The 12,752-nt window shown below is 49.1% G+C and overlaps 1 protein-coding gene across 2 annotated transcripts; it reads right to left on the bottom strand.

Moving 5' to 3' along the window:
• Positions 1–1,829: 1,829 nt before the first annotated feature.
• Positions 1,830–12,520, bottom strand: LOC136579875 (uncharacterized). 2 transcript variants are annotated; one of them, XM_066579942.1, is made up of 2 exons: positions 11,635–12,520; positions 1,830–2,555 (listed from the first exon to the last, which is right to left on the bottom strand). In XM_066579942.1, the coding sequence occupies exons 1-2, from the start codon at positions 12,445–12,447 to the stop codon at positions 2,520–2,522; spliced, it is 849 nt and encodes a 282-aa protein (XP_066436039.1). In that variant the 5' UTR covers positions 12,448–12,520; the 3' UTR covers positions 1,830–2,519. The 2 variants fall into 2 exon arrangements, with proteins under 2 accessions (XP_066436039.1, XP_066436041.1); XM_066579944.1 differs by lacking the exon at positions 1,830–2,555 and adding an exon at positions 6,790–8,009.
• Between the last annotated feature and the right edge of the window lie 232 nt (positions 12,521–12,752).

Genomic DNA, 12,752 nt, shown 5'->3' on the forward strand with positions numbered 1-12,752 from the left:
GGATGTAGTACAGTTGTGTGTGTGATGTGTGGGGCTATGGATGGATGTAGCATAGCTGTTTGTGATGTGTGGGAATCAGGATGGATATAGTAGAGCTGTGAGTGTGATATGTGGGGATCAGGATGGGTGCAGTAGAGCTGTGTGTTTGATGTCTGTGGTCAGAATGGAAGTAGTAGAGCTGTGTGTGGTGTGTGGGAAACAGGATGGATGTAGTAGAGCTATTTGTGTGATATCTGGGGTCAGGATGGATGTAGTAGAGCTGTAGTAGAAATGATGATTAGTTAACGTAAAACGTCTATTGATTTGTATAAACTAGATGTAATACACAGTGGAGTGATTTAACTGTGTAGAGGCTGATGGCCACATAATCTCATTATGGTAATTGCTGGACAATGACAGTGAAAGATGTGTTCTATAACATTAGCCTAATGTAAAGCTCTAGTGCAGCCTCTATAGGGTTATAATTGCATAGGTCTTCAGCTGGCTGGGAATAACAGCTTGGGCATCTCAGAGTTTTTTGTAATGTGATGTGTGGGGATCAGGATGGATGCAGCAAAACTGTGTTTGTGGGGATCAGCATAGATGTAGCAGAGCTGTGTGTGATCAGGATGTATGTAGCAGAGCTGTATGTGTGATGTGTGGGGATCAGGATGGATGTAGCAGAGGTTTGTGTTATCAGGATAGATGTAGCAGAGCTGTATGTGTGATGTGTGGGGATCAGGATGGATGTAGCAGAGGTTTGTGTGTCATTTGTGGGGATCATGGTGGATGTAACAGCTGTGTATGATATATGGGGACCAGGTTGGATGTAGTACAGCTGTGTGTGTGGTGTGTAGGGATATGGATGGATGTAGCAGAGCTGTGTGTGATGTTTGCAATCAGTATGGATGTAGTACAGCTGTGTGTGTGATGTCTGCCGTTAAGATGGATGTAGTAGAGCTGTGTGTGTGAACTGTCGGGATCAGGATGGATGTAGCACAGCTGTGTGTGTGTTGTGTGGGGATCAGTATTGATGTAGCAGAGCTGTGTTTGTGATGTCTGGGGACCAGGATGTATGTAGTAGAGCTGTGTGTGTGATCTTTTGGGGTCCGGATGGATGTAGCAGAGCTGTGTGTGTTGTTTGCGGTGAGGATGGATGTAGTAGAGCTGTCTGTGATGTTTGGGAATCAGGATGAATATAGTAGATCTGTGTGTATGAGATGTCTGCAGTCTGAATAGATGTAGTAGAGCTGTGTGTGATATGTGGGGATCAGGATGGATGTAACAGCTGTGTGTGTGATGTGTGGGGATCAGGATCGATGTATCAGAGCTTTGTGTGATATCTGGGGACCAGGATGGATGTAGTAGAGTTGTGTATGTGTGTGTGTGATGTGTGGGGATCAGGATAGATGTAGCAAAGATGTGTGTATGATGTGTGGGGATCAGGATGGATGTAGCAGAGCTTTGTGTGTGATGTTTGCAAACAGAATTGATGTGTGTGTGTGTGATATCTGGGTATCAGAATGGATGCAGAAGAGCTGTATGTGATGTGTGGGGATAAGTATGGATGTAGTACAGCTGTGTGTGATGTGTGGGCATCAGGATGTAGCAGAGCTTGGTTTGTGATATCTGGGGGTCAAGATGGATGTAATTCAGCTGTTTGTGATGTCCAGGTATCAGGATAGATGTAGTTGAGCTGTGTGTGTGATATCTGGGTATCCGTACGGATGCAGTCGAGCTGTATGTGTGATGTTTGGGGATCAGGATGGATGTAGCAGAGCTATGTGTGCGTTATCTGGGGGTCAGTATGGATGTAGTAGAGCTGTGTGTGTGATGTGTGGGGATCAGAATGGATGGAACTCTATTTTATTATAAAATTAGGAAACATAACAGTAATTGTCAAAAGAAAAATCTGCCTCTCCACAGTCTGGAGCTTCAAACCCAAATTTACAGAACATGCGTATTCCAGTCCGTACAATGTTCGCTCAGGAAACTTGATTCTTCTGAACAAAACATAAAAATAAGGACCTCCTCGTCCTCTCTTAACCTTTCTTGAGCTTCTTTTTTGTTCTTTGCCTCTTCTCCTGCTTTAGTTTTTCTGTCCTTATCTCCCCTTACTGCCCATGGACTCTCTGGTGTCAGAAGATCCTCGATGCCAGTAAACGTTCCCCAGAAAGAAAGCAAATAAGCTGACTTTAGACTCTTTCCTCATATGAAAGGAAATAACAGCGCTAACTAGAACATTCCCCTCATAAACCCCCTACGCTAGGCCGGGCCCTTAAGACATAAAATATTTGCACTATTTATACAACTTTCTGTTCCCTACCAAGTTATACTATAACCTACTTACATTTTTTGTTTTTTAATTACACAATAACTGTTATCTAATATTTACAGCATATTATACACATATATTAAACATTAAAGTAAATTCTATACACACAAATTATTATTATTATTTTATTAAATTCCTGTTACTTCAATATAAAGAAAACTACCTTCCCCCTCTTACCATCACCGTCTTACCTTTGAGTCCTGGTTCAGTCATTTGCAAGCCCTATTTCTCCTTTTTTGTACTTAAAACAAAACGAAAACCTATTAGTGTGAGAAAAACCAGCCCACCACCAGGAATCGGAAAGGGAAACAGGCTAGGCAAAAGAAAGGCCCCTCCATAACCGAGATGCCTTTGGCGCTCCCAACCTGCTGCCCTCCCAAGAACGTACCTTCCCCAGGTAATCAAGAATGCCCCTACATACTACTTCCACCGGGAGGATTTTCTGACGCGTTGAAACTAGACACCCTGCGTGCCACGTGAAATATCTAACCACTAGGCTGACTAAATATAACGTGCATTTATCCCGGCCACCCAGAACTCTGAATGCTCCATATGCCCACTCCGAATAGGAGAGTCCAGCCAGCCGGGACCAGCAGATGGAAATCCCCACCCTTCTATATACCTCTGTATTGAAGGGACATTGAAGTAGGAAATGTTCCATGGTTTCCACCGTAGAGCCACACTCCTCACAGGGGCAATATCTTTCCTCTGTGCTCCTATACTTCAGATTGTCCCATACAGCTTTTTGTGGAAAGAGCGCCAGGCCAAATCCCAAAACTTCATAGGGACCCTCACTGAAGTTAACAAAACCAACCAACCCTCCAGGTCCTGGCCTGGGCAGTCCCTGAGGGCCAATGGCTTTTGGAAACGGGAGATCAGGACCCTCTTATCAAGGAACCTCCTTGACAGAGTCTCAACCTCCACAGTCCCCAAACCCCATCGACGGATAAGCTTCAGAGCTGGAGTAACATAAGCCGGGAGATGTCCGTGTGGCATGTGTAGGTTTTTCACTCGCCCTCCTCTCACCCAATCCTGGAGAAAGGGCCAAAACCATGACTTAGAGGAAACTACCCACCAAGGAGCCCTTTCCGCATTGCGGAAGTTGACTAGATTAATCTTCAAAAAGATGTTTACTAAAAACACCAGAGGATTGACCTTACCCAACCCCCCTAGTCTCCTTGGGCGGTATGTAACCTCTCGCTTCACTAGGTTCAGCCTGTTGCCCCATAACAGCTGGAAGAACAGGCTATAGATCCATGTCCAAGAAGACTCTGGCAAGATGCACACGCTGCCTAGATAGATAAATAAGGGGAGCAGGAAAGCTTTGATGAGGCTCACCTTTTCCCTCAGGGAGAAAGACCATCACTTCCATTGGTCCACCTTTTGACTCGCATCTTTTAGTCTGCCTTCCCAATTAGTCTCGGGATAATTTCCCTGGCCCAAATGGATGCCCAGAATTTTTAATGACTCCTGGGGTCTTGGGAGGGTGTCTGCGAGACTAAAATCAGGATCTCCTTCTCCCAACCAGAGACTTCCACAGTTATCCCAGTTGAGCTGGGATCCAGTTACTTCTGAATACTCCACAACCTCCAACATCACCCATCCCACCTCCTCGTGAGAAGAGACGAGAATTGTGACATCATCGGCATAGGCCACCACCTTTAGTGCCGGCCCAAAGTCCCTCAGGCCCACCCCAACCTCCGCCAATGGCCCACAACCCAACCTCCTTAAAAAAGGGTCAATCGCAAACACGTATAGCAGGGGGCCTAAGGGACAGCCCTGACGAACCCCCGATCCCAAACCAAAGGGGCGCACAACCCAACCGTTCACCAGTGGGAAACTCTCAGCCCCTTTGTACAAAATCTTTAACCAATTGACAAACCCTACTGGCAGACCATATTTCAAAAGGACCGACCAGAGGTACTCATGGTTAACCTTATCAAAAGCCTTTGCCTGATGCAAGGACAGCAAGAACCCTCTCCAGTTCCCAGCCCTGCCCTGCTCCACAACCTCCCATACACTCAGCACAGAACTACACGTGCTTCGGCCTGGAATAGAACAGTACTGATCACCCAAAAGCAGCTCCAGTGCAAAACGCACCAAACGATTAAACAGCACCTTAGCCAAAATCTTCCGGTCCGTATTGAGCAGCGCTATGGGATGTGTAGTAGTGCAGTACACAGAAGGGCCTGTAGAGGGCCATAGACAGGACTTCTGGTGCGAGGGTTAACCAAGGGGTGGAGCAGGAATGAGATAAAAAGCCAGTTCCTACCAAGGAGAGAGGGCCAGCGCAGCATAGGAAGGTGCTGCAGGCTGGTGGCCTGAAAAGGCAGAGTCCAACAGGGATGACGCCCCTGGACTCCCACCCAAGTTGGGGTGCTTATGGACATTGTGTGATGTGATGTGATGTGCTGTGCAATAAACGCTGGCAGGAGTCAGACAAAGATATCTGCTATTCCTGAGCCGTATTTACCCGTGTGGTCCGCCATTTCTGGTACGAGAGATCAGCGATCCTGAGGTAAGACTACCCCCCTTGCTACATATGGTGGAGGATGCGGGCAAGATCTAGGGTGGCGCACAAAGGACCAGGAGGCCGAATGTGCGATACCTGCTGTATGCAGCGCTTAAAGGGCCAGGAGGCCGAGTGTGCGGCTGTGCTGTGTGCAGCATTTAAAGGGCCAGGAGGACGAAGGTGCATTTAAAGGGCCAGGAGGCCGAAGCTGCAGTTTCCTGGCAGAGCAACAGAGGACCTCAGAGAAACCTCTACAAGGCAAGTTAGTGGACTTGTTGATTTATTTTCTCATGGTGGACTGTGTAGTAAAGATGGCGGCTGTTGCTGGAGGCCACCTGTGGTTTCAGGCGGCATGGACTGCAAAGAACCGACAGCAAAGGATGGACATTTCTGCATGACATAATGCTTTCTGTGCACAATGACACCATGGAAGCCGCACAGTGTGAATGGACATTTAAAGAAAATTTGTCTAAGAACTGTGTTGCTGACCGGGTGGGGCAAGAAAAGTCCATTAACCCTGGCAGGTCATGTGTGGGGGATGGTGGAAGGTATTAGGTGCCTAATATGTGTCAATATGTTTCCCAAATGCAGTCAGTATGTGAACAGGGTGCAATGAGTGCAGCCAACGCCCATGTGGGAGCCTGTGCAAGTATACCTCTAGTGAGAGGGGGAAGGAATAATGAAGGTAGTGAAGTTGCCAGTGCAGATCCTGAGATTCAGGGTGAGACAGCAAGAGAACGCTTGGTTACAATTCAGGAGGGATTTGCACCAATGCAAGCGTATATGAAGCTTCTGGAAGAACCATCTCCAACAGCTAATGAAAGACTTGACGCACAGTGTGAGAAAGAAAGGACTAACTTGTGTCTGCTTGGAGAAGAGGCAAAGGCTGTTAGAGGAGCAGACAGATAAATTCCTAAAAGAAAAGGAAAGTATTCTTCAAGAAGTTGAGCAGCTGAAAGCAAAGAGTGCAGCTCTCTTAAAGGAGAAGGAGCATTTTGAGAGATTGGCTAAGGAGGAAGCTGATCACCGGGTGTTGCAGGAACAGAAGAATGTTCAGTGTGAACAGAGCTTAAAAGACCTCAGAGATGTAGCCAGAGAGGAGGCTGACCGCAGAGTATGTCTGGAGGCACAATCTGTGCAGTGTGAACAGGACTGTAAGAAACTGCAAATGAAAACCCAACAGTTGGAGATGACGTGTTGCGAGTTAGAAAGAGCTTCTACAGATGCAGGGAATCACACTACAGGTTGGCAGAATCAGGTGGCAGAGTTGAAAATGCAGTTGGCAAAGAAAAATGGTGACTTGGATGTCCAGATAAGTCAGCTTAAGGAAGAGCTGGAACTAGAGAAAGCTGCTTGCAGTCAGGCCGAGAAGCAAGCAGAGATCTTGAAAGACTTACTAGATTACAAAGAAAACCAGGAAGCACTGCATGAGAGACTGTTGTCTCAGCTACAGATGAGCTTGGATGAGAAAACTGAAGTACATGGAATCCAAATCCAGGAGCTGGAACGGAGTCATGATGTAGTTGTTGGGAAACTGTCCAAGCAGTTGAAGCAAATTGAAAAAGTGAAAGAAACATGGAAAAGTGATTGTCTTGAGCTGTCCCAAAAGGTGAAGGGGTTGTTGGAAGACAAGTGTGCATATGAGTGCAAGAGAAATGCAGTAGAAATGCAGCTCCAAGAGCTAAAAGTAAAAGTCACTGAAGGTGACAGTGTGCAGACAGCATTGTCTGAGCAGGTGAAGAGACTGCAGGTGATGCTGGAAGCTCAGGCTGAAGAGTCTCAGAGACTGGTGCAAGAAGAGACACAGCAGAGGCTTGGTCTTAGTGCACACCTGAAGGTTATGGAGATGAGAGAAATGTGTTCCTCAAGCAGTTAGAGGAAGATGCAGAAGCTAAGAGAAATCTGTCAAGGCAGAAAGAAGAAAAGGTGATCTGGCCTACGGCCTGTATCAAAGGGGGGGGTATGTAGTAGTGCAGTACACAGAAAGGCCTGTAGAGGGCCAGAGACGGGACTTCTGGTGTGAGGGTTAACCAAGGGGTGGAGCAGGAATGAGATAAAAAGCCAGTTCCTACCAAAAAGAGAGAGGGGACCAGCGCAGCATAGGAAGGTGCTGCAGGCTGGTGGCCTAAAAAGGCAAAGAGTCCAACAGGGATGACGCCCCTGGACTCCCACCCAAGTTGGGGTGCTTATGGACATTGTGTGATGGGATGTGCTATGCAATAAACGCTGGCAGGAGCCAGACAAAGATATCTGCTATTCCTGAGCCGTATTTACCCGTGTGGTCCGCCATTTCTGGTACGAGAGATCAGCGATCCCGAGGCAAGACTACCCCCCCTTGCTACAGACGCTAATTCTCAATTCGGGATGTATCCTTACCCTTTGACAAGATAATCATGGCTGACCTCCTCATTGACTCTGATTGTAGAAAAATGGAGCAGCACCAGTGGTCTTCCAAAAGCTGTTGTTTTTATTTATTTATTTTTCTACAATTACTTGCTACTGGGTCCCAGGAGTGGGGACCAGTGGAGCCTGCATACAGGACCCGCACCTCGCACCAGATGGTGTTGTACGACTGAGTGCTGCTGCTTCTTTGTATTTTGTGTGAGCTCCTCATTGACTGGCAGAGTACCCAAGGAGAGGCACTCATTATATACCTCAGTCAATAGGTGAACCAACTGCTCCTTAAAGGTTTTGTAGAACTCGGATGTTAAGCCATCCAGACCTGGCGTTTTCTTGAGCTTAAGCCTATCAAAGGCCAGTCTCACTTCCTCTTCTTTGATAGCTTCTGTCAAATTGTCAAGCCCCGAGGTCACGGTCTTCAGGAATGGTTTCAGCCAGGAAAGGCGACAGCCTGTCTCGATCCTGATCCTTCCCTGCCAGAAGGCCTGAGTAGAAGGATCTGACTACCTCCAGGATCTCTGAACTGGACCTCTTCAGAGACCCTGTACTATCAGTCAGTCCTGTAACCATAACGATAACAGGACAAGGATCTGAGGTTGGAGAGCTCACGGAAATACCTCGCTGCCCTTTTCTTGAAAATCTCCCACCACTCTGACTTACTGTTACATAGGCCCATGAGCAGAATCTGGCTCTGAAGGAACTCCTCAAAGGACTGTCTTATCTACACTTCTTCCAGGAGGGCCAAATTCAATTTCCATAAACCTCTACACATCCGAGGAGTATCTGTAACATTCAAAGTAAACATAATTAAACAGTGGTCGGAGAACTCCACCTCCACCACCAATAAAGGTGAGGAGACAGCTTCCTCCTTTAAATAAAACCTGTCTATCCTAGACCTACTACTACCTCGATGGAAGGTGAAAACCGTGTTGCCTGGGGCATGCCTGATGTGGATGTCCTCCAGGCGAGCCTCACTGACTATTTTATTCAAAGCGACGCTATCATAATCCAGTCTGTCTTTGGTACCTTCCCTATCGCAGAGCCTCGTGACGTTATTGAAGTCCCCACCAAAGACTACCAACCGGCTTGAAAAAAGATAGGGCTTGATCCTTGTGAAAAGGTCCCTTCGCTCACATTGACTTTGAGGACCCTAGATGTTAATTAGTCGTAGCTCTTGACTTCCCACAAGGACGTCTAGGACCAAACACCTTCCCATTTCCACCTCAATCACCCGTCGGCATGTGACATCTGTGGTTTTAAAAAGAACCGCCACTCCGCTATACTGCTCGGCCGCAAGAGACTAATAGGACGGGCCACTCGTCCACTCCCTCTTTGCCTGATATATACTGGCTAAATCTGTTAGCCTGGTCTCTTCCAAAAATAAAATATCAGCTTCAACCCGTCTGAAAAAAATCAAAGGCCATAAATCTTGCAGTATTTGACTTAATGCTGGCTACATTAACGGACTGAGTGCCGCCATCATGAGTGATTAAGGTTGAACGACTCTTATCTTACCCCTTCCCCTTTCTTCACCCGAAAACCCACATTCCTCTCCTCCTATCTTTAATGACTCAGACATATCCATGCCCTTGATTGTTGCCCCTTCTCCTTCAGGGGACGTCAAACTTTTGTCTGGTGGCTTCTGTACCTCCTCCCTCCCCTGGGACTCAGTCTTCCCGAGGATGGGAGGGGGGGGGAGTCACATCCTCCGGCCCCTCCTCACCCCTCTCAGGTTCCCCCGTCACCCCCACCCGCAAGGAAGACATCAGAGGGGAGCCGGTTTGTCCTTCCATTAGTCTCTGACTCGGGGCAGGAGAAGATTTCCTTTTACCTGGTTGGTTTTTTTTCACATCCTTTTTCCGCCTCTTTTCCAGCCATTCTCTGCCATCCTCTGCCTCCCTCATTAGATGACAGAGCGGCGCCAGAGGCGGACCTCTCTTCCCTCTGCAGTCTCTCGGTCTCCTCCTCCAACTCGCTCTCCCCTGGGCCTCAGTAGCAGGAGCTTTCCCAAGGGCAGGGGCGGGGACCGTACCAATGGTTTTCCCAGATGTTTCACCTGCCCTTGCCGCCTTCCTGGCTTCCAGGCGTCTTATCTGACTTGCTGTCTTACTGCTGTTCTTCACTGGACCCTCAACCCCAGTACCCCCGTCAACCCCCTCCCCCACCGGCAGACCCTCACCCTGCATCTCCTGAGGCCTACCCGTGGGTGCAGGGGCCGCATTGGCACTAGAACGAGGGCAGCGGCTATAGGGGTGTCCTAGAGCACCACACAGGTGACAGCATATGTCCCTACATGATGCGACTGTATGGCCTACCCCACCACATGAGAAGCACACCTGCTGAGTGCAGTCTGCAGTAAAATGGGTGGGGTCGCCACATCGGTGACACACTTTTGGCTTTCCCTGGTAGAAGACCGAGATCCTGTCCCTACCCAGATAGGCCGAGGAAGTGATGTGGGTCACTGAGTTCCCCGCCCGGCTCAGCTGGACTAGTAAAGTCCATGCCCCAGACCAGATACCATATTCATCCCGGTTTTTCACCGGGGCACCCTTAACTTCTTCAAAATGACTTAACCAGGTCATGATATCAAGCAAAGACAGAGACTCATTACAAGTCAATACAGTCACTGTCTTTACATCATCCTGGCGTCGACAGGGGGGAGACCCTGAAATCCCGCCAGCCAGGCCGATTCTTCACCAGCTCGTAATTGGTCCAGAGGAGTTCCAAACCCTCTGGCCTTACAAAACTGATGTCGAACTCCGGGGTACCGAAGGGATGGATCAGAGCAAAGATGTTATGTGCCCTGAAGCCCATATTCAGCAGCAGTTCAACCACCTCACTCCTCTCCTCCTAGGGCATGTTTCATCACTTTCCCACCGAAGACTGACTGCATTCCTTTTGGTCCCCCTTGGCCCGCCTGTTGGGAGTGACCAATTTCCCGTATTTTCTTGGAAGGCAGAAAGTCAAAAACGTTGAACCCAAGAACTTAAATCCACCTGCTCACCATCTATAAGGGCAGACCTCTCGCCCCGTCTCTCCTGCTCCCTTGCTGGGGAGGCTCAACCCCTTTTCCCCGTTCCATACTTTTTGCACTCCGACATCCTTCACCTGCATTCTCACCTGCACCCACACGCTTCCCCCTCCCCTCACTCTCCCTACTTTCCTCAACCTCCACACCTTTGTTATTCTGTTTTGTTCTTTCACCACTCCCCTCCTCCCCTTTATCAGTGTTTAGCCCTTCATTTCCCTTATCTATTACAATCTCCTTCTGTCCCTCTATGACTTTCACCCCCTCATGCGCTCCACCATTCTTTCTTTTATCTCCCTTTTGTCCCTCCTTAGTTCCCCCTCCCCTCTTGCTTTGAGAAACCGCTATTACTGTCTTCCCTGCTGCTTTCTTTACCTTCAGGCTGGCCGGCACCGATGGGGTCCCCGCCGCGCCTCTTTGCATCATGGCATGGCCCCCCCGGCCGGCCACCCCGACCGCTCTCACTCCTTTACCTCCTTTATTTCAGCCACGCTCTTACAACTCGCAGCTCTTCTCATTTTAACATCTTCCAAGGAGACACTTTGGCGCGGTTTCTCTGGTGCTCTGGCCTGGTGCTGTCTTAATTGCCCCCACTGATTTCCCAGCAGCACCTTCCCTGGGCGCTACTGCTTTTACATCTATTGTTTTTTCCTGGACATTTTTAACCCTCTGAGTGCTGAGAACCCCGGACTGCTTTTTACTTTCATTCATCAGCTGCCCCTTTTTAATTACTCCTGCCTTTCCACTCCCCGCCGCTCCGTCTCCTGTGCACTCCCCGCTGCCTTCACTCCCCGCAGCCTTCACTCCCCGCTGGACACTAGCCCCATGCCTATACAAGCCGGGAGAGTTTGGGGTTCAGATTTTACATTGCATGTTGCTGGCACTGCTGATTTCACACTGGCATTACCTCTGCCCTTCTTGATGTATTTAACCCCTGTGGGGTCCCTTTGGTTTTAGTATCTCTTCCTATCCTGGAGAGGAGAGACCACCGGCCGCTGCTGCGTTGCCGCCTGTGCGTTCTCCCCCCCTCCAGGGCACTGCTCATCTACTGTTGGCAAACAATCCATATCATCAATGGCATCATCTGTATCAATGGCATCATCTATGTACCTCCACCACAGTAGCCTGGTCTGAGGATACCGCCATAATTACATGATCTGACTGTACTTGCTCCACCGAGCCCGTGAAACCATCATTGCTATGCCCCGCCCCCTTGTAGTCCGACCCTGCAGCAAGCACCTTGCCAGACTGGACACGGGGGGCTACCAATGGTTCTATTTTCTCACCCTTTTGACTGGCTCCAGGTGCCACTTCAGACACCGGGCGACCCCCTGCCGCAGGGATTGCATTATCAGGAAGTGGCACATACCTTGAACTTACCACTTCCACTGTCGCCTTCTTCGCCTGGCCTTTTGCCCGGATACAGGTGTCCTCTCCAGGTGTCTCGTTCCCGAAGCACAGCTTGCTCAAATCCGGGGGGGCCTCCATTTTCTGGATCTCGCTGAGTAGATAGCCGCCGCTGTCACTTTCCTCTTCCATGGATGAACCTGAGGGACGGGTCGGCTTGTCTTGCCGGGATGCTAGCGTCAGACTCGTGACCCGTCTTCTGCTTTCCTTGGCTGCCCCTGGGGCTCTGTTCATTAACCCCCTGTGATCTAGCAGTGTCTGAATGCTGCTGCAGGCTTGTACAAAGCTGGGTTTCTCCTCTGCACTCTCTTCACTGCTGGCATAGGACGGAATGTTCCTATTAAAGCGCTCCTGGTGTCTCCAGTTCTCCGGCATGCTGCCTCCGTTTGCCTTTATAGCGTCTTTTCTTGCCGTCAGTTTCTTAATTTCCTCCATTATGTTCTTTATTTCGTCCTGATAGTCTTTCTTTTGGTCTCTTGAGCATGTCTCTAGCAGGGCTTTCAGACCCTGCACTTCATGCTGCAGTTTCTTTAATTTGCCGCTTATTGTCTCATACTCCCACTTGTACTTATTAAAGCGGGTGGCTAATTGCTCTGCTGTCTCTCCATCCTTTCTTTCACCCGAGGAGTACAGATCTTCCTCCGGGGGCTTACCTTTACTTTCTGCCGTTTGTACTCTCAGTCTCTGCAACCTCCTCAATTCCGTATTGGCTCTTGGAACCAGCTGCCTCTCGCTGCCCCCCGACGATCCATCCTGGGAGGCAGTGGATGCCCATGGCGAGGGCATACTCGCTGGGGAAAAGCAGACCTTCTCCCCCTAAAAGAAGGAGAGGCTGCCTGCACGTCTTCACTCTCCAACAGCTGAGCACACACTGCTGCACTCTGACACGCCTACATCAGGGTGGATGGAGTAGAGCAGTGTGTGTGTGAGTGATGTGTGAGGATCAGGATCGATGTAGCGGAGCGGTATGTGATGTGTGGGGATCAAGATGAATGTAGTAATGCTGTGTGTGCAAACTGTGGTGGTCAGGATGGATGTAGCAGAGCTGTTTGTGATGTTTGCTGTCAGAATGGATGCAGTAGAGCTGTGTG

The sequence above is a fragment of the Eleutherodactylus coqui genome, chromosome 10, assembly GCF_035609145.1.
Source record: "Eleutherodactylus coqui strain aEleCoq1 chromosome 10, aEleCoq1.hap1, whole genome shotgun sequence".
Taxonomy (NCBI): Eukaryota; Metazoa; Chordata; class Amphibia; order Anura; family Eleutherodactylidae; genus Eleutherodactylus; species Eleutherodactylus coqui.

What these genes read in the sequence shown, in the direction of transcription:
- LOC136579875 (XM_066579942.1), bottom strand. Translation starts at nt 12,447, where the DNA reads ATGCCCTCGCCATGGGCATCCACTGCCTCCCAGGATGGATCGTCGGGG. An exon ending in AGAAGGCGACAGTGGAAGTG is followed by an intron (nt 2,556 to 11,634) that starts GTAAGTTCAAGG and finishes TTTTGTTTTAAG; the next exon opens with TACAAAAAAGGAGAAATAGG.